This window comes from Dipodomys ordii, unplaced genomic scaffold, assembly GCF_000151885.1.
Source record: "Dipodomys ordii isolate 6190 unplaced genomic scaffold, Dord_2.0 Scaffold1, whole genome shotgun sequence".
In the NCBI taxonomy this organism is placed as follows: domain Eukaryota; kingdom Metazoa; phylum Chordata; class Mammalia; order Rodentia; family Heteromyidae; genus Dipodomys; species Dipodomys ordii.
Window position 1 is genome coordinate 24,590,963 of NW_012267217.1, and position 12,433 is coordinate 24,603,395.

Here is a 12,433-nt window from a genome sequence, read left to right on the forward strand (position 1 = left end):
TCAGTAAGTCAATTCAGAAATTTATTCAATCATTATACAACAATAATACATCCTTTTCTCTTTTTTTCAAAACAAAAAAAAGGACCCTTGGATTAAAAACTAAGTAGTACTAGTTACCATTTGTTGACAGACTAATTACTGAACCCAAGTTTTAACCTGTCATAAGTAGGTTTGTAGGTAGGTAGGTAGGTAGAGATTAGATAGATAGATAGATAGATAGATAGATAGATAGATAAATAGATAGATAGATAGATAGATAGATAGATAGATAGATAGATAGATAGATAGATAGATAGATAGATAGATAGATAGATAGATAGATAGATTGCCAGTTGTGGGGGCTTGAACTTGTGGCCTGGGTACTATCCCTGAACTCTTTTGTTCAAGGCAAGCATTCTACCACTTTGAGCCATAGCACCACTTTCCATTTTCTTGTGGTTAATTGGAGATAAGAGTCTCACAGATTTTCCTACCTGGGCTGACTTTGAACCACAATCCTTAGATCTCAGCCTCCTGAGTAGTTAGGATGACAGGTGTGAGCTACCAGTGCCCACTTTAAACTATCATATTTCAATGAGCTAACATAAACTAGTATCAAGAACACAAAGTTAGGAGATTTCAAGGTCTCCTAAATTAGTTTCCAGTGAGCTTTACCTCCACATCTTAGAAAAGTCAACAGAGCACTCTTAAAAATAGCATGGGCCGCCGGGCGCTGTTGGCTCACGCCTGTAATCCTAGTTACTCAGGAGGCTGAGATCTGAGGATCACGGTTCAAAGCCAGCCCGGGAGACCGTGAGACTCCTATCTCCAATAAACCACCAGAAAACCGGAAGTGGCGCTGTAGCTCAAGTGGTAGAGCGCTCGCCTTGAGCTGAAGAGCTGAGGGACAGCGCCCAGGCCCAGAGTTCAAGCCCCACGACCGACAAAAAAAAAAAAGCATGGGCCCAAAACAGGTATGTACATTCAATTACTTCCTATTTGCTTGTACCCTAAGCAATGGATCTTCAGCTTTATTCAACAGCAAAATTATTCCCTATTATTAACATAAATGGAGGAAATAAATTACTCTATAGTAAACTGATCAATGTATCAGTATCTAGAATAATTCATTTTTCTGATCACTATTTGTGCTATCACAAGCATATATTTCTTGAAGTAAATAAGATACCTCCTTTTTAATGATAATTTCTTCTCTCTTCTCCATATTTTCTTGTTCCAGCTTCATTAACTCCCTCTGTATCTTCTGCCGCTTCATTTCCAATGATAACTCATGAACATAATCATAATTAATATCTCCATTGTCAGAATCTTTAAAATAAAAATTTTTAGAAACCATAATTATACAGCTTTATAAAAATTATATAAATTTAAATGGCAAGTTCTTTCATTTGAATAACATAATTCTAAATATAAAATATAGTCTACAAAGAATTAAAAGTACAATGATTAATTTCTTTGTGAAAAGCAATACTTTCTTATGGTTTGTGGGGTTTTTTTGAGAGTAATTTGGGATTATGTGGTGATTTGGCATTTTGTTAAGAGATTTATACTTACAATTCAAGCTGGGAATGTAACTTCAGTGGTAGAGTGAACTAATGACTAACATAGAAGTTGCCTCTACTTTTAACATAGTGCAAGAGGTTGCCTAACATGAAGGTCTTAGCTTCAATCCAGTATTGCACAACTAATCAAGGTACAATTAAAGCACTGAAATATGCTAAGAATGAAAGAAAACAAAGCCTTCAATATTTCATGCTATATTTGATGTGATAATCTCCTTGATTTATTTGAAAAATTCATTGCTCAAGTAAGGTTATGTGTTAAATTTATAACATTACCTTTTATAATTTGGTAATTTTTTTGTGTAAGACAAAGAGTTACATTGAGCTGGGCATTGGTGGCTCATGCCTATAATCCTAGCTATGCATGAGGCTGAGGATCATGGCTGAAAGTCAGCCAAGGCAGCAAAATCTGTGAGACACTTACCTCCAAATAACTAGAAAAAGCTGGAAGTGGAGCTGGGGCTCAAGTGGTAGAACACTAGCCCCAGGACTGGCATACACACACAAAAAGATTTATAATGAAAATTAAACTAATTTTAATTAATTTTTTGCATATACGTATTGATTTCTGTCCTAATCCAATACCACATTGGGCTTTATTGATCATAAGCAGAGGTGCTTTCTCAAGCTTTACTTCTACCCTTATTTCCTAACCTGAGCTAGAGATAACAGCAACAAAAACCCTAAAACACACTAAATCTAAGTATTTCTACATAGCTGCTTAAGATAGAAGAAAATATATTGCCAGGTATAACACAGGTACATTGGAATGATCTTGATTGGTGACTGGATATGTCTATATATTCATTGTCTGTGTGACCAAACTTCATTACTCATCTTATGATATAGTATGATGACAATATCACCATAATAATAAAATAGACTAAACCATGATTTTAGTCAGAAAGCAATTACTAAATATTTAAGGGTAGATAGTTCTTACCACAAATAATTAGAAGTACTGACTTTATTAAATGAGTAACAGCTACCTTTACTTACTACTTTGTACTGGATTAAGACTGTATGTAGGTAAATAAAAAGATTCAACCAACTTGCTTGACTATATTCTTAATTAAAATTCTATAATCAAACATCTAAATAAAACAGTAATTGAAGAGAAGGTAACCGTGTGCCTTAGGTATCTGAATCCTGCTATCTCCAAATATCAATAGAGAACACATAAGAAACAAAAAGGTAGCTTTTAGTACGTAATTCCCAACTACCCAATCAAGGGAGGGGAGAAGCTTCAGCATTTAAAGTATCTATCAAAGTTGGTCAGATATGAAGATTCACATCTTTTATCCTAACTAATCAGAAAATAAGAGACTGAGAGAATCCTAATCCCACATCAACCAAAGCAAGAGTATGACCCTATCTGAAAAATAACTCACAAGTGCTTACCAAGCAAGCTCAAAGCTCTAAGTTCAAAACCCAAGTATTGCCCTCCAAATATATACACATCTGTCTGTGTGTGTGTGTGTGTGTGTGTGTGTGAGAAAGAGAGAGAGAGAGAGAGAGAGAGAGAGAGAGAGACCTGGAGAATTACAGTTCAAAGCCAGCCCAAGCAGAAAAGTTTGTAAGACTCCATCACCAAAATAAATACTTAGCCAAAAGCCACGACTCGTGTTAAGAGTGCCAGTCAAGCAAATAAGTCAAAGGAGCACAAGGCCAAGTTCAAACCCAGTTACAGAGGTGTTGAGAGGAAATCTTAGGAGATTTCAAAAATATTAAATATAACTTGTACAGTATATTTAAGAAAATACTCAAAATACAACAAAAATATATGCAACACACTGAAGTGACATTCTTTATAAAGAACCCTTACTGTTGAATAAAACAAATAACCTAACAAATTCAAACAAAAAGAGAAAAGATACAAACGACACATAAATGTCTTTTTCATGTATTATGGAGTTTTTTTATTCCAATTTTAGTACTGTTTGCAAAAGGCCCAGATACTACTTTTTTTTTTTTTTTTTTTTTTGGTCATGGGGTTTGAACTCTGGGCCTGGCCTCAGCTCTTCAGCTAAAGGCGAGAGCTTTTACCATTTGAGCCACAGCGCCACTTCCTGTTTTTGTTTTTTTTTCTGAGTGTTTATTGGATGGAGATAAGAGTCTCTCTCAGACTTTCCCTGTCTCGGCTGGCTTTGAATCCTGATCCTCTGATCTCAGCCTCCTTAGTAGCTAGGATTACAGACGACTACTTCTTGTAAAATAGTTTATACAAGCCTTAAGAACATTCACATACCCTTTATATAACAGTTTTATTTCTAGTAACTTATTGCTTGGAAATAACTAATGTTTTAAGAGCCTACAAGTCTCCTACTTCCTTTTGTTTTCATTTATGCTATATTCTCACTATTAAACATCTAAAATAATTCTGAATACACACAAGAAAAAACAATGAAGCTCCTTCATATTCTATCAGCACCATCCAATGGTAACACTGTTGACAGTTTCATGTATTAAAAAAAACTTTACATTCTTCTCATTAACATAATTTAAACATTAAAACAAAAGCCTAAGCAAGGCAGAAGATTAAGGTTGGAGGATTAAAAGGTGGGAGTCCTGGTCTACACAATAAGACACAACCTTGAAGTAAGTAAGTGAATAAACAAAACAATGGAATCAAATACAAACACTGTCCTATAAACAATATTCTCCCATGTCATACACAGGGCTCAACCATTTTCTTTTTCTGCCATTCCATTCTATCACATTCCATGCCATTCCTTATTCCCTTTTCACCTATTTCAGCAATATCCAGGTCTGATGTCAGAGCCTTGTGTTTTCCAGGCAGGTACTCTATCCCTCTAGCTCTTTTTTGCTTTTAGTATTTTTCAAGTAGTCGCTCACATTCTTGCCCAGGGCCAGACACAGACCATTATCATCTTACCTAAAGCCTCACACATAGCTGGGACTACAGGTGCACATCTCCACATCCAGCTAATGGACTGAGATGGGGTCTTGATAACTTTTTGTAGCTGGGATTACAGGTGTGAGCCACGTCCAGCCCTCAATCACCTTCATTTTAACATCTGCAAAGCATTTCATAATAATGAACCTACTTGACCAGTTTCCTTCGGACAGTCATACAGCTTGTTTTCAATAATTTGATATTATAGACAGGAGTTCAATGAACATTTTGATAGCTATTTTTGTTTTATGAGAAAGTTATTTCTTTATGACAAATTTCTGGAATAAAAGGTAGTTAGTTTCTATTTTTTACCATGACCAAACTGCACCCCAAAAAACAACTATCCCATCATAAACTTCCATTTAAAAACATTAGATTTTATATCTGCTGAACTGTAGTCTTTTCCTGCAGTGAGGCTGTCTACTTATTGTTGACCATTTCTATTTCTTCCAAGTTAACTATTACATAATTTTTTGGCAGATTTTTAAGTTGATTAGTATCTTCTTAGGTATCTGTGGGAGTTATGTTTATAATGTCTTTATTAATTGATACATGTCAAATATTTTCTCATGTTCAATATATCACATGTCAAATATTTTCCTCTAGTTTATGCTACCTTTAGTTATGCAGAAATGTCTATTATGGAATCAAATCTTAAAAATTCATTTCTATGTTTTTTATTTTATACTTTATTGTAGGAAAATGAACTTGTGTCCAAGATTACCAAAATAGTTTTATACTGGATGAGAGCTACTGGATGAGAATGTACAGCATTAACTTCTTATCTATCAGGTAAGAGCTTACCTTCCAGAACAAAGAGGAAGAGAATATTCATGGTGGGAAAAAGTCTACTATTTGCTTAAAAAAAAAAAGGCTCAAAAGGCAATTTTACTTATATTCAAAAATAAATTCTGTGGTTCAATTATCACTTGGATTTCTTCCGAAAAATGACAGCCAACAATTAATTTCTTAGAAATAATTTTCTCAGGGGCTGGGAAGGTGGCTCAGTGGTAGAGCGCTTGCCTTTCATGCCTGAGGCCCTGGGTTCGATTCCTCAGCACCACATAAGTAAAAAAAAACAAAAAACAGGAAGTGGCGCTGTGGCTCAAGTGGTAGAGTGCTAGTCTTGAGCTGAAGAGCTGAGGGACAGTTCCCAGGCCCAGAGTTCAGCACCCGTAACTGGACCAAAAAAAAGAAATAATTTTCTCAGACGTTTAATCCTTAACCTCATTTTTAGCATTTTATGTAAAACAAAATTTTTTTTTAGCCTTAGTATTGATGAATTTTAGTATTACACACATGATAAAACCCCATGCTGCACAATGAAGTTGCAGAAGAGAAAGAAAGGATGGGGCAGTTTAAGTAGGCAACACAAAGTACTTTTTCTGCCTCTGTACTACTACTTTATACTAATTTCTGCCTTACTGCTCAGAAATGGGTTAATCTGGTAATTCTAGAAGAATAGAGAGGTCACAGGTGAACAGTCTTAGGGCTCATTAAAAATCTACAAAGTGAACAATCTGGAGATTATTAGAAAGCAAAGGTTTTGAAACTCACCATCTCTATTTGTTTCCCATTCTACATTTTCTTCTTCACTTTCTGGGGTTCGTTCTTTAGTGATTTTTATGTCTTCCTTGTCTCTATGTCTCCCTCTTGAAGATTCTTTCTAGAAAGTAAATATATACATAAAGATGACCATATTTTGAAAAACTATATGAGGTAGCTCTTAGAACATACAATATTTTCATTTCATTTAGCTGTTTCATTAAACAAATGCTTTTGTAAAACAATCATTTATCTACAAGTAAGGACTGACAAGGTCTAGTGTAGCACCACAGAAAAAAATCTACCTTGTAATTATTTTATTAAAAAATAGTGATTTGTTAAATGTAATCAGTACTTCAGATTTTAGAAACATAATGAAAATCTACTACTTTTAATAAGCACTTGATAATTCTCTTACATACTTACTGTGGGAAAAGTTTTAAGTAGATATAGATTAGAAAATTACCAATTAAAAAACAATAAAAATATTTTTAAGCCCCCAGAAGTCTCAAAAATAATCAACCTAGGAAAATCTACTAAAGTAACAGACATTACATACTGAAGGATAAATTCAAACTCCTTTAGTAATTTTATAAAAGCCTTTTCTTCCTTTTCTTTTTCTCTTTCTTCTTTTGGTGCCGGTACTTGAACTCTCAAGGGCCTTACACTCTTGCTTGGTGTATTTGCTCAAGACTGGTGGCTACCGCTGAGTCACAACTCTACTTTTGGTGGTAGACTGGTGATAAGGGTCTCACAAGCTTTTCTGCCCAGGGAGGATATGAATCATGATTCTCAGATCTCACCTCTTGTGTAACTAAGACACAAGCATGAACCAACCACCAATGCCTGGTTTACAAACACCTTTTACAAAAAGGTGATGTTTGCCTATTTTTATCAAGCTAAATCAGTTAACAGATTAATCCTTTAAAAACAAAAACAAAAAAGAACAAGTTTTTTTTTTTTTTTTTTTGTCCGGTTGTGGGGCCTGAACTCTGGGCTTGAGCACTGTCCCTCAGCTCTTCAGCTCAAGGCTAGTGCTCTACCACTTGAGCCACAGCACCACTTCCTGCTTCTGTTTATGTGGTGCTGAGGAATCAAACCCAGGGCCTCATGCATGCAAGGCAAGCGCTCTACCACTGAGCCAACTTCCCAGCCCCCAAGTTTATATCTTAATCCAAGTGTAACAGTGGCCTAAATAGAAAACAATTGGTAGTTCAATTTATAAAATTCAACTGACCAATTAATTCAACCTATTATATAAGACTCCAAACCACATTTTATTAGGTAGAATTATGACCTCTTGTAGGTATCTCAGCCCTCAGGGATGAGAGCCTCCCTGGAGTGTTTGTTTCCGGAGGACAAATGTGAATGCGGACAAGAGTCATTTGGGAACCCTTTAGGAGTGCATCTGGGCAAGCTGTTCATGCTCCTCCCCCAAGCTGCCCACTTCCAACAGGCAGCTCATCACGTGGGGCTGGAGGCCCTACACCCTTTAGGGGCATGCCTTGCACCCTGGAGGCACCCTGAGGCCCCGCCCTCTCTGGCAGCCCTGCAGAGCCTCACCTCTTGATGCCCGGCCCCCTCCAGCAGGCTGGGCTGATTATCTGGGGCGGCTGTCTGGTTATTACATTGGTAGGAAAAATACAAGTAACCAGGGCTACCTCCCCACTACTGTAAAATTCTTACTTTTATTAACAATCTACAACTATGTATGACAATGAAAATGACATTTAGTGCTCAAACTTTTTTCTGATCATCATCAGTCATGTAACTTGGCTGCCTAAAACAGAAATTACATTCTCCTTGAAATTTGCTTTTAAACTGCCTTTAAACTTTATGTATTTAGATATAAAGTTATATTTTAAGTATCAAAATGACTTATATGACTACTTATTATGACAAGTCTCATTAGGCAACAATGACTGAAAAAACTATTAAATATCATACTAGGCACTGTGGCTTACAACTGTAATCTTAGTTACTCAGAAAGCAGAGATCTAAGAATCACAGTTCAAAGCCAGCCCAGATAGGAAAGTCTCTCACCTATTATCTGCAATGAACCACCAAAAAGCCAGAAGCAGAGCTGTGGGTCAAGTGGGTAAAACACCAGCCTTAGGCAAAAAAGCTAAAGGATAGTGCCCACCTAGTATGGAAACAAACAAAATCAACACTAAAGTGAAAAACCCAGAGTTCAATCTCTCGTTCACACACACACACAAAATCCTTGGGACTAAAAAATATTATGAAATAATTATGAAAAAATTATGAAAATGGATGGCCACTGACTTGTACATCTAAAAGACTAAAAGAGTGTATTTTATTACAATTAAAAATTAAAACATCGATACTTAAAAAAATATGTCTTTGCCCATCTGTTCTGAGCAAAGGGATACCCCCATAGTGCATCTGTAAATCCTAGACATTCTCCTACAAATTATGACTTTCTTGAATGTGGCCACAATTATTAGCAAGCCCCTAGTCATCTAGGTCTGATGGCATGCATCTGTTGTAGTCGCAGTTATGCAAGAAGCCAACAGGTAGGAGGAATGTAGTCCAAGGATGGTCTTGGGCAAAAATCCAAAACCCTATACAAAAATGACAAAAAAAATATAAAGAGTAACCCTCTTTGACTCAAGTGGTAGATGACTGCTTAGCAAGGTATCAGACCCCTCAGTACTTAAAAGAAAATTAGCTCCAAGTTTTTACAAGAAAATGAACATCTTCCAGACAATGAAAACAAGAGGTATTTTTTTTGTTGTTGTTATGGCTTTTGTGTTCTCCACTTTTTGTCTTGTTTATTTGTCTTTAGGAGGGAAAGGAGGGGCACAGAAATGGAGGGAAGAAGGGTAAATAAATGCAACAGTGATACTCAGTAGACACTATGTTGAAAATAAACTATACAACCTGTGACATTTACACAACATATCCAGGATGGATAAATCCACAAAAAGGACTGATGGTCAATGGAGGAAACAGGAAGGTGTTGCTAAAAGGTTTAGGGGTTCCTTTAAGGTGGAGAACAAAACCAACAACACTGTATGTATGACCTGAATGAATGAATTCTATTTTATGTGACGTTAACTCAAAAATTATGTTTAAACAAACAAACAAACAAGTATGATATTGGAAAAACTTTGCTATGGGAAAGATATTCAAATTCATAATCAACACTTGTATTTTCTTTTTTCCTTTTTTGTTTGGTTGGTCATGGGGCTTGAACTCTGGGCCTGAGCGCTGTCCCTCTTCAGTTGAAGGCTAGAGCTCTACCACTGTAGCCACAGAACCAATTCCTTGTATTTTCTTTTATTCAATGAACTATTATATATTTCACTTTATCTTAAATTTCTTCTTTCCTTTTGGCTTGCCAACAAATTCACATCTAAATTTTGTGGTCCCACATGCATTGCTGGTAAGCTATTAAATTATCCCCAAACTTTGCTTCCAAATAGTTACAGTTCACAAGTGTTCTACCAGGAACAACTTCAATCTTTCTTGGAAGTAAAATATGACCTTTGATTGATTTCTGAAAACTTTAGAATACTTTTAAAAATTCATAATCTCCAGCAAGATATCAAAACCTTATGAAGTCTATCTTAAGCCAGTCAATTCCTTTCATCTAGCCATCAAAAAGTACTGTAACAGTTTCCCAGGGTACTGTTATCCTTCAGATTATTGTAGCCATATAAGACATTAGAACTCCTAAATATGATTACTATACATACATCTAGCATACAACTTAATATTTAAACAGAACTTAGAAAAAAAATCACCACTGAAATTTCACTGAGTTTTGAGCAATCCATTCTTACCCTAACAGGTGAAGATGACTCCTCTGTATTTCGTTTCTGGGACTCAGTGTCCACATCTTGGCGCTTATTTTTCATTCTTTCTCTGAGATCCCCTGTAGGTCTTTCTGGTGACCTTTTGAGACAAAACATAAAAACAAAAATATTTATTTATTTATACCATTTTATAAGATCATATCTGTAGAAATAACCTCAAATATATTTATAGACATACTCTCAATATATTTTCTAGCCTTTTTTAACTCCTAAACTTCTAAAATATAATTTATTTCAACTTAGGATTAATAATTAAGCAATAACATGAGTATGAGAAAAAGTAATCAAAGTAATTGCTTGACTTGTTTTCTTATTAGCTACATAATATACTAGTTACGTGTGGAAGGAAAAGACAGACTAAAGTAATTTGAAGATACAAATAGCAAAATTAATCTAGAAGTAAAAACATTTTAATCTAAATAGATATATAGTTGGATACAACTAAAAAATATTTTATATTCCTTAAAAATGAAACATATGTAAGAATTTCATGCTAATTATGCTAGCTTCTCTTAAATTTAAGTTATTCTAGAATAAAAGTGGTTAAAATTAAAATTATTTAAAATTAATTTTCAATTATTTTTGTGACAAACTTTATGTACATTACCTCTTTAAGTACAATTACAAAATCAAGAAGAAATCAAAAGAAAAGGGACTATATTAATTTATCCAAACCTCTTCTAAAGGTAAAATGATGTTCTAAATAGGAACTATGTTTATCCACATGTAAACCTGTTTTTTAAATTAGTATATTGTGCTAAAGGATTTGGCAAAACACATTTTGATCAACAACAGTAGTGCAGGATTTTAATTTAGAACATCCTTACATACACTAAAGTTATATCCTATTCAGTCTAATAGTCTAACCCCACTTAAATTCTGGCACCATGGAATTTTGCTGCCTTAAGTAGCAATATATAGAGGGAAAGTAAGCCATACATATGCTCATTACAAGATTTGTCATCAAAACATCTATTAAGCACATATATTCATTTTAAAATTAATATTTTATTAATCTTTAACCCAAAACATTTTGCCCATCCATACCTTGTTGGTGACTAGTACCAAAATAGAAATTGACCAAATATATGGTTGTACTTTAGACCTTCATACTAGACAATTTCCAAGTGTTAACTTCTAATAGCATATGAAAACTTGGACTTTCTGTTTACCTTCTATAGTTGCTGCTATAACCTTTTCCACGCGGTGAAGGGCCATGTATAAACCTACATGTGTTTCCATAGAGGCAGTTGCCAGTCTTCAGCCAGTTCCGGCACTGTGTCTAAAAGAAAGATATCACGATATAAGTTTCATATTGACTTCCTGAGAAAAGATACTAGTGGGCCAAAATTAAAACAAATGCTACCCAATTCCAACTAATCTATGATATATCACTCTACCACTAAATTTTTTAAAATAAGAAAAATTATAAAAAACCCATAAACTCTACCTTTTCATTCCATTCTATCAAACATTTAACACATGTTAAATGTTACTAAGACAATATTCGTATCCTTAAATATTGTGAGACCAAGACTCAAACTCATTATCTCTTGTTTTCACTCACTGTTGCTCTACTACCTGAGCCATGCCATCAACCTCAGTATTTCAATTCTTAATATTTTCTTTTTCCCTTTTTTCCTCCAGTGAGGACTGAATCAGGGCCTCATACAGGCTAGGCAAGCCCTCCACCACACTCTCAGCCCTTTCAATATAGATTGTATGTGCGTGCGTGCGTATGTGTGTGTTTGTGTGTGTGTGTGTGTGTGTGTGTGTATGTTACTTGCTCACAGTTGGTACTCTACCACTTGAGCTATGCTGCCAGTCCAGCCTTTTTTCTGGTTAACTGGAGACAGTCAAACTTTTCTGCCTGAGCTGGCTTCAAACAAATATCCTCAGATCTTAGCCTCCCAAGTAACTAGGATTACAGGTATGAGCCACCAGTTCTCGGCTCAATTACAGGACTTGAATGACTAACCTCTATGACTACATTGTAACAACTCACCTCTGCTGTACTACCAGTGCTTGGTCCAAGCCTCTCGAATACACTGGGTCTTCTGGATGTGCTGTCAGATATGGTCTTGGTGTTTTCCACTGTGACTTTCCTCCTTATCTTTGACATTTTGTACTACCTTAACAATGACAAAAAAAAGGCAAAATTGTAAAATTCTTCAATTTCAAATAATTAAGCTCATAACTTAAAAGTACTTCAGGTAATACTTTAATTTACAGAGGACTTTCCTTGGGGAAGAAGGCACAGGAGAGATCACAGGTAAGCAAAGACTAAGTACATACTAAAGAATGCCCTAGTAAATACATAACAACTTTAAAATCTGTTGACTAGAATTATATCATTTTTCATCTCTCATAATACATTCAACTTCAGAAATTATACTAGAAAATGTACACTTCACAACTTACTTAAAAACCTGTTTTCAATTTTAGTAGCTCCATTGTTTAGAGGAAAAGCTGTTAACCAAAAATGGCTTGGGTTCTCTATGAAAGAAAACGGGGGCGGAAATCAAGTGAAATTTTAATTGAGAGTAGAAACTATGTTTTTATATGGT

At 35.1% G+C, this 12,433-nt stretch overlaps 1 protein-coding gene across 3 annotated transcripts in view; it reads right to left on the reverse strand.

Annotated features, from left to right (window-relative positions):
- The window catches only part of Zc3h13 (zinc finger CCCH-type containing 13), a 48,931-nt gene extending 36,943 nt beyond the window's left edge, over positions 1–11,988 (reverse strand). For 2 of the 3 annotated variants that reach the window (XM_013010428.1, XM_013010420.1), the window contains exons 1-5: positions 11,872–11,988; positions 11,039–11,148; positions 9,834–9,945; positions 6,037–6,145; positions 1,169–1,308 (exon numbers count right to left, since the gene is read on the reverse strand). In XM_013010428.1, coding sequence (XP_012865882.1) covers positions 1,169–1,308; positions 6,037–6,145; positions 9,834–9,945; positions 11,039–11,148; positions 11,872–11,988 — 588 coding nt within the window. Of the gene's footprint in view, positions 1–1,168; positions 1,309–4,458; positions 4,601–6,036; positions 6,146–9,833; positions 9,946–11,038; positions 11,149–11,871 lie in introns of those variants that run through there. The other variant, XM_013010436.1, reaches the window with a different exon arrangement.
- Between the last annotated feature and the right edge of the window lie 445 nt (positions 11,989–12,433).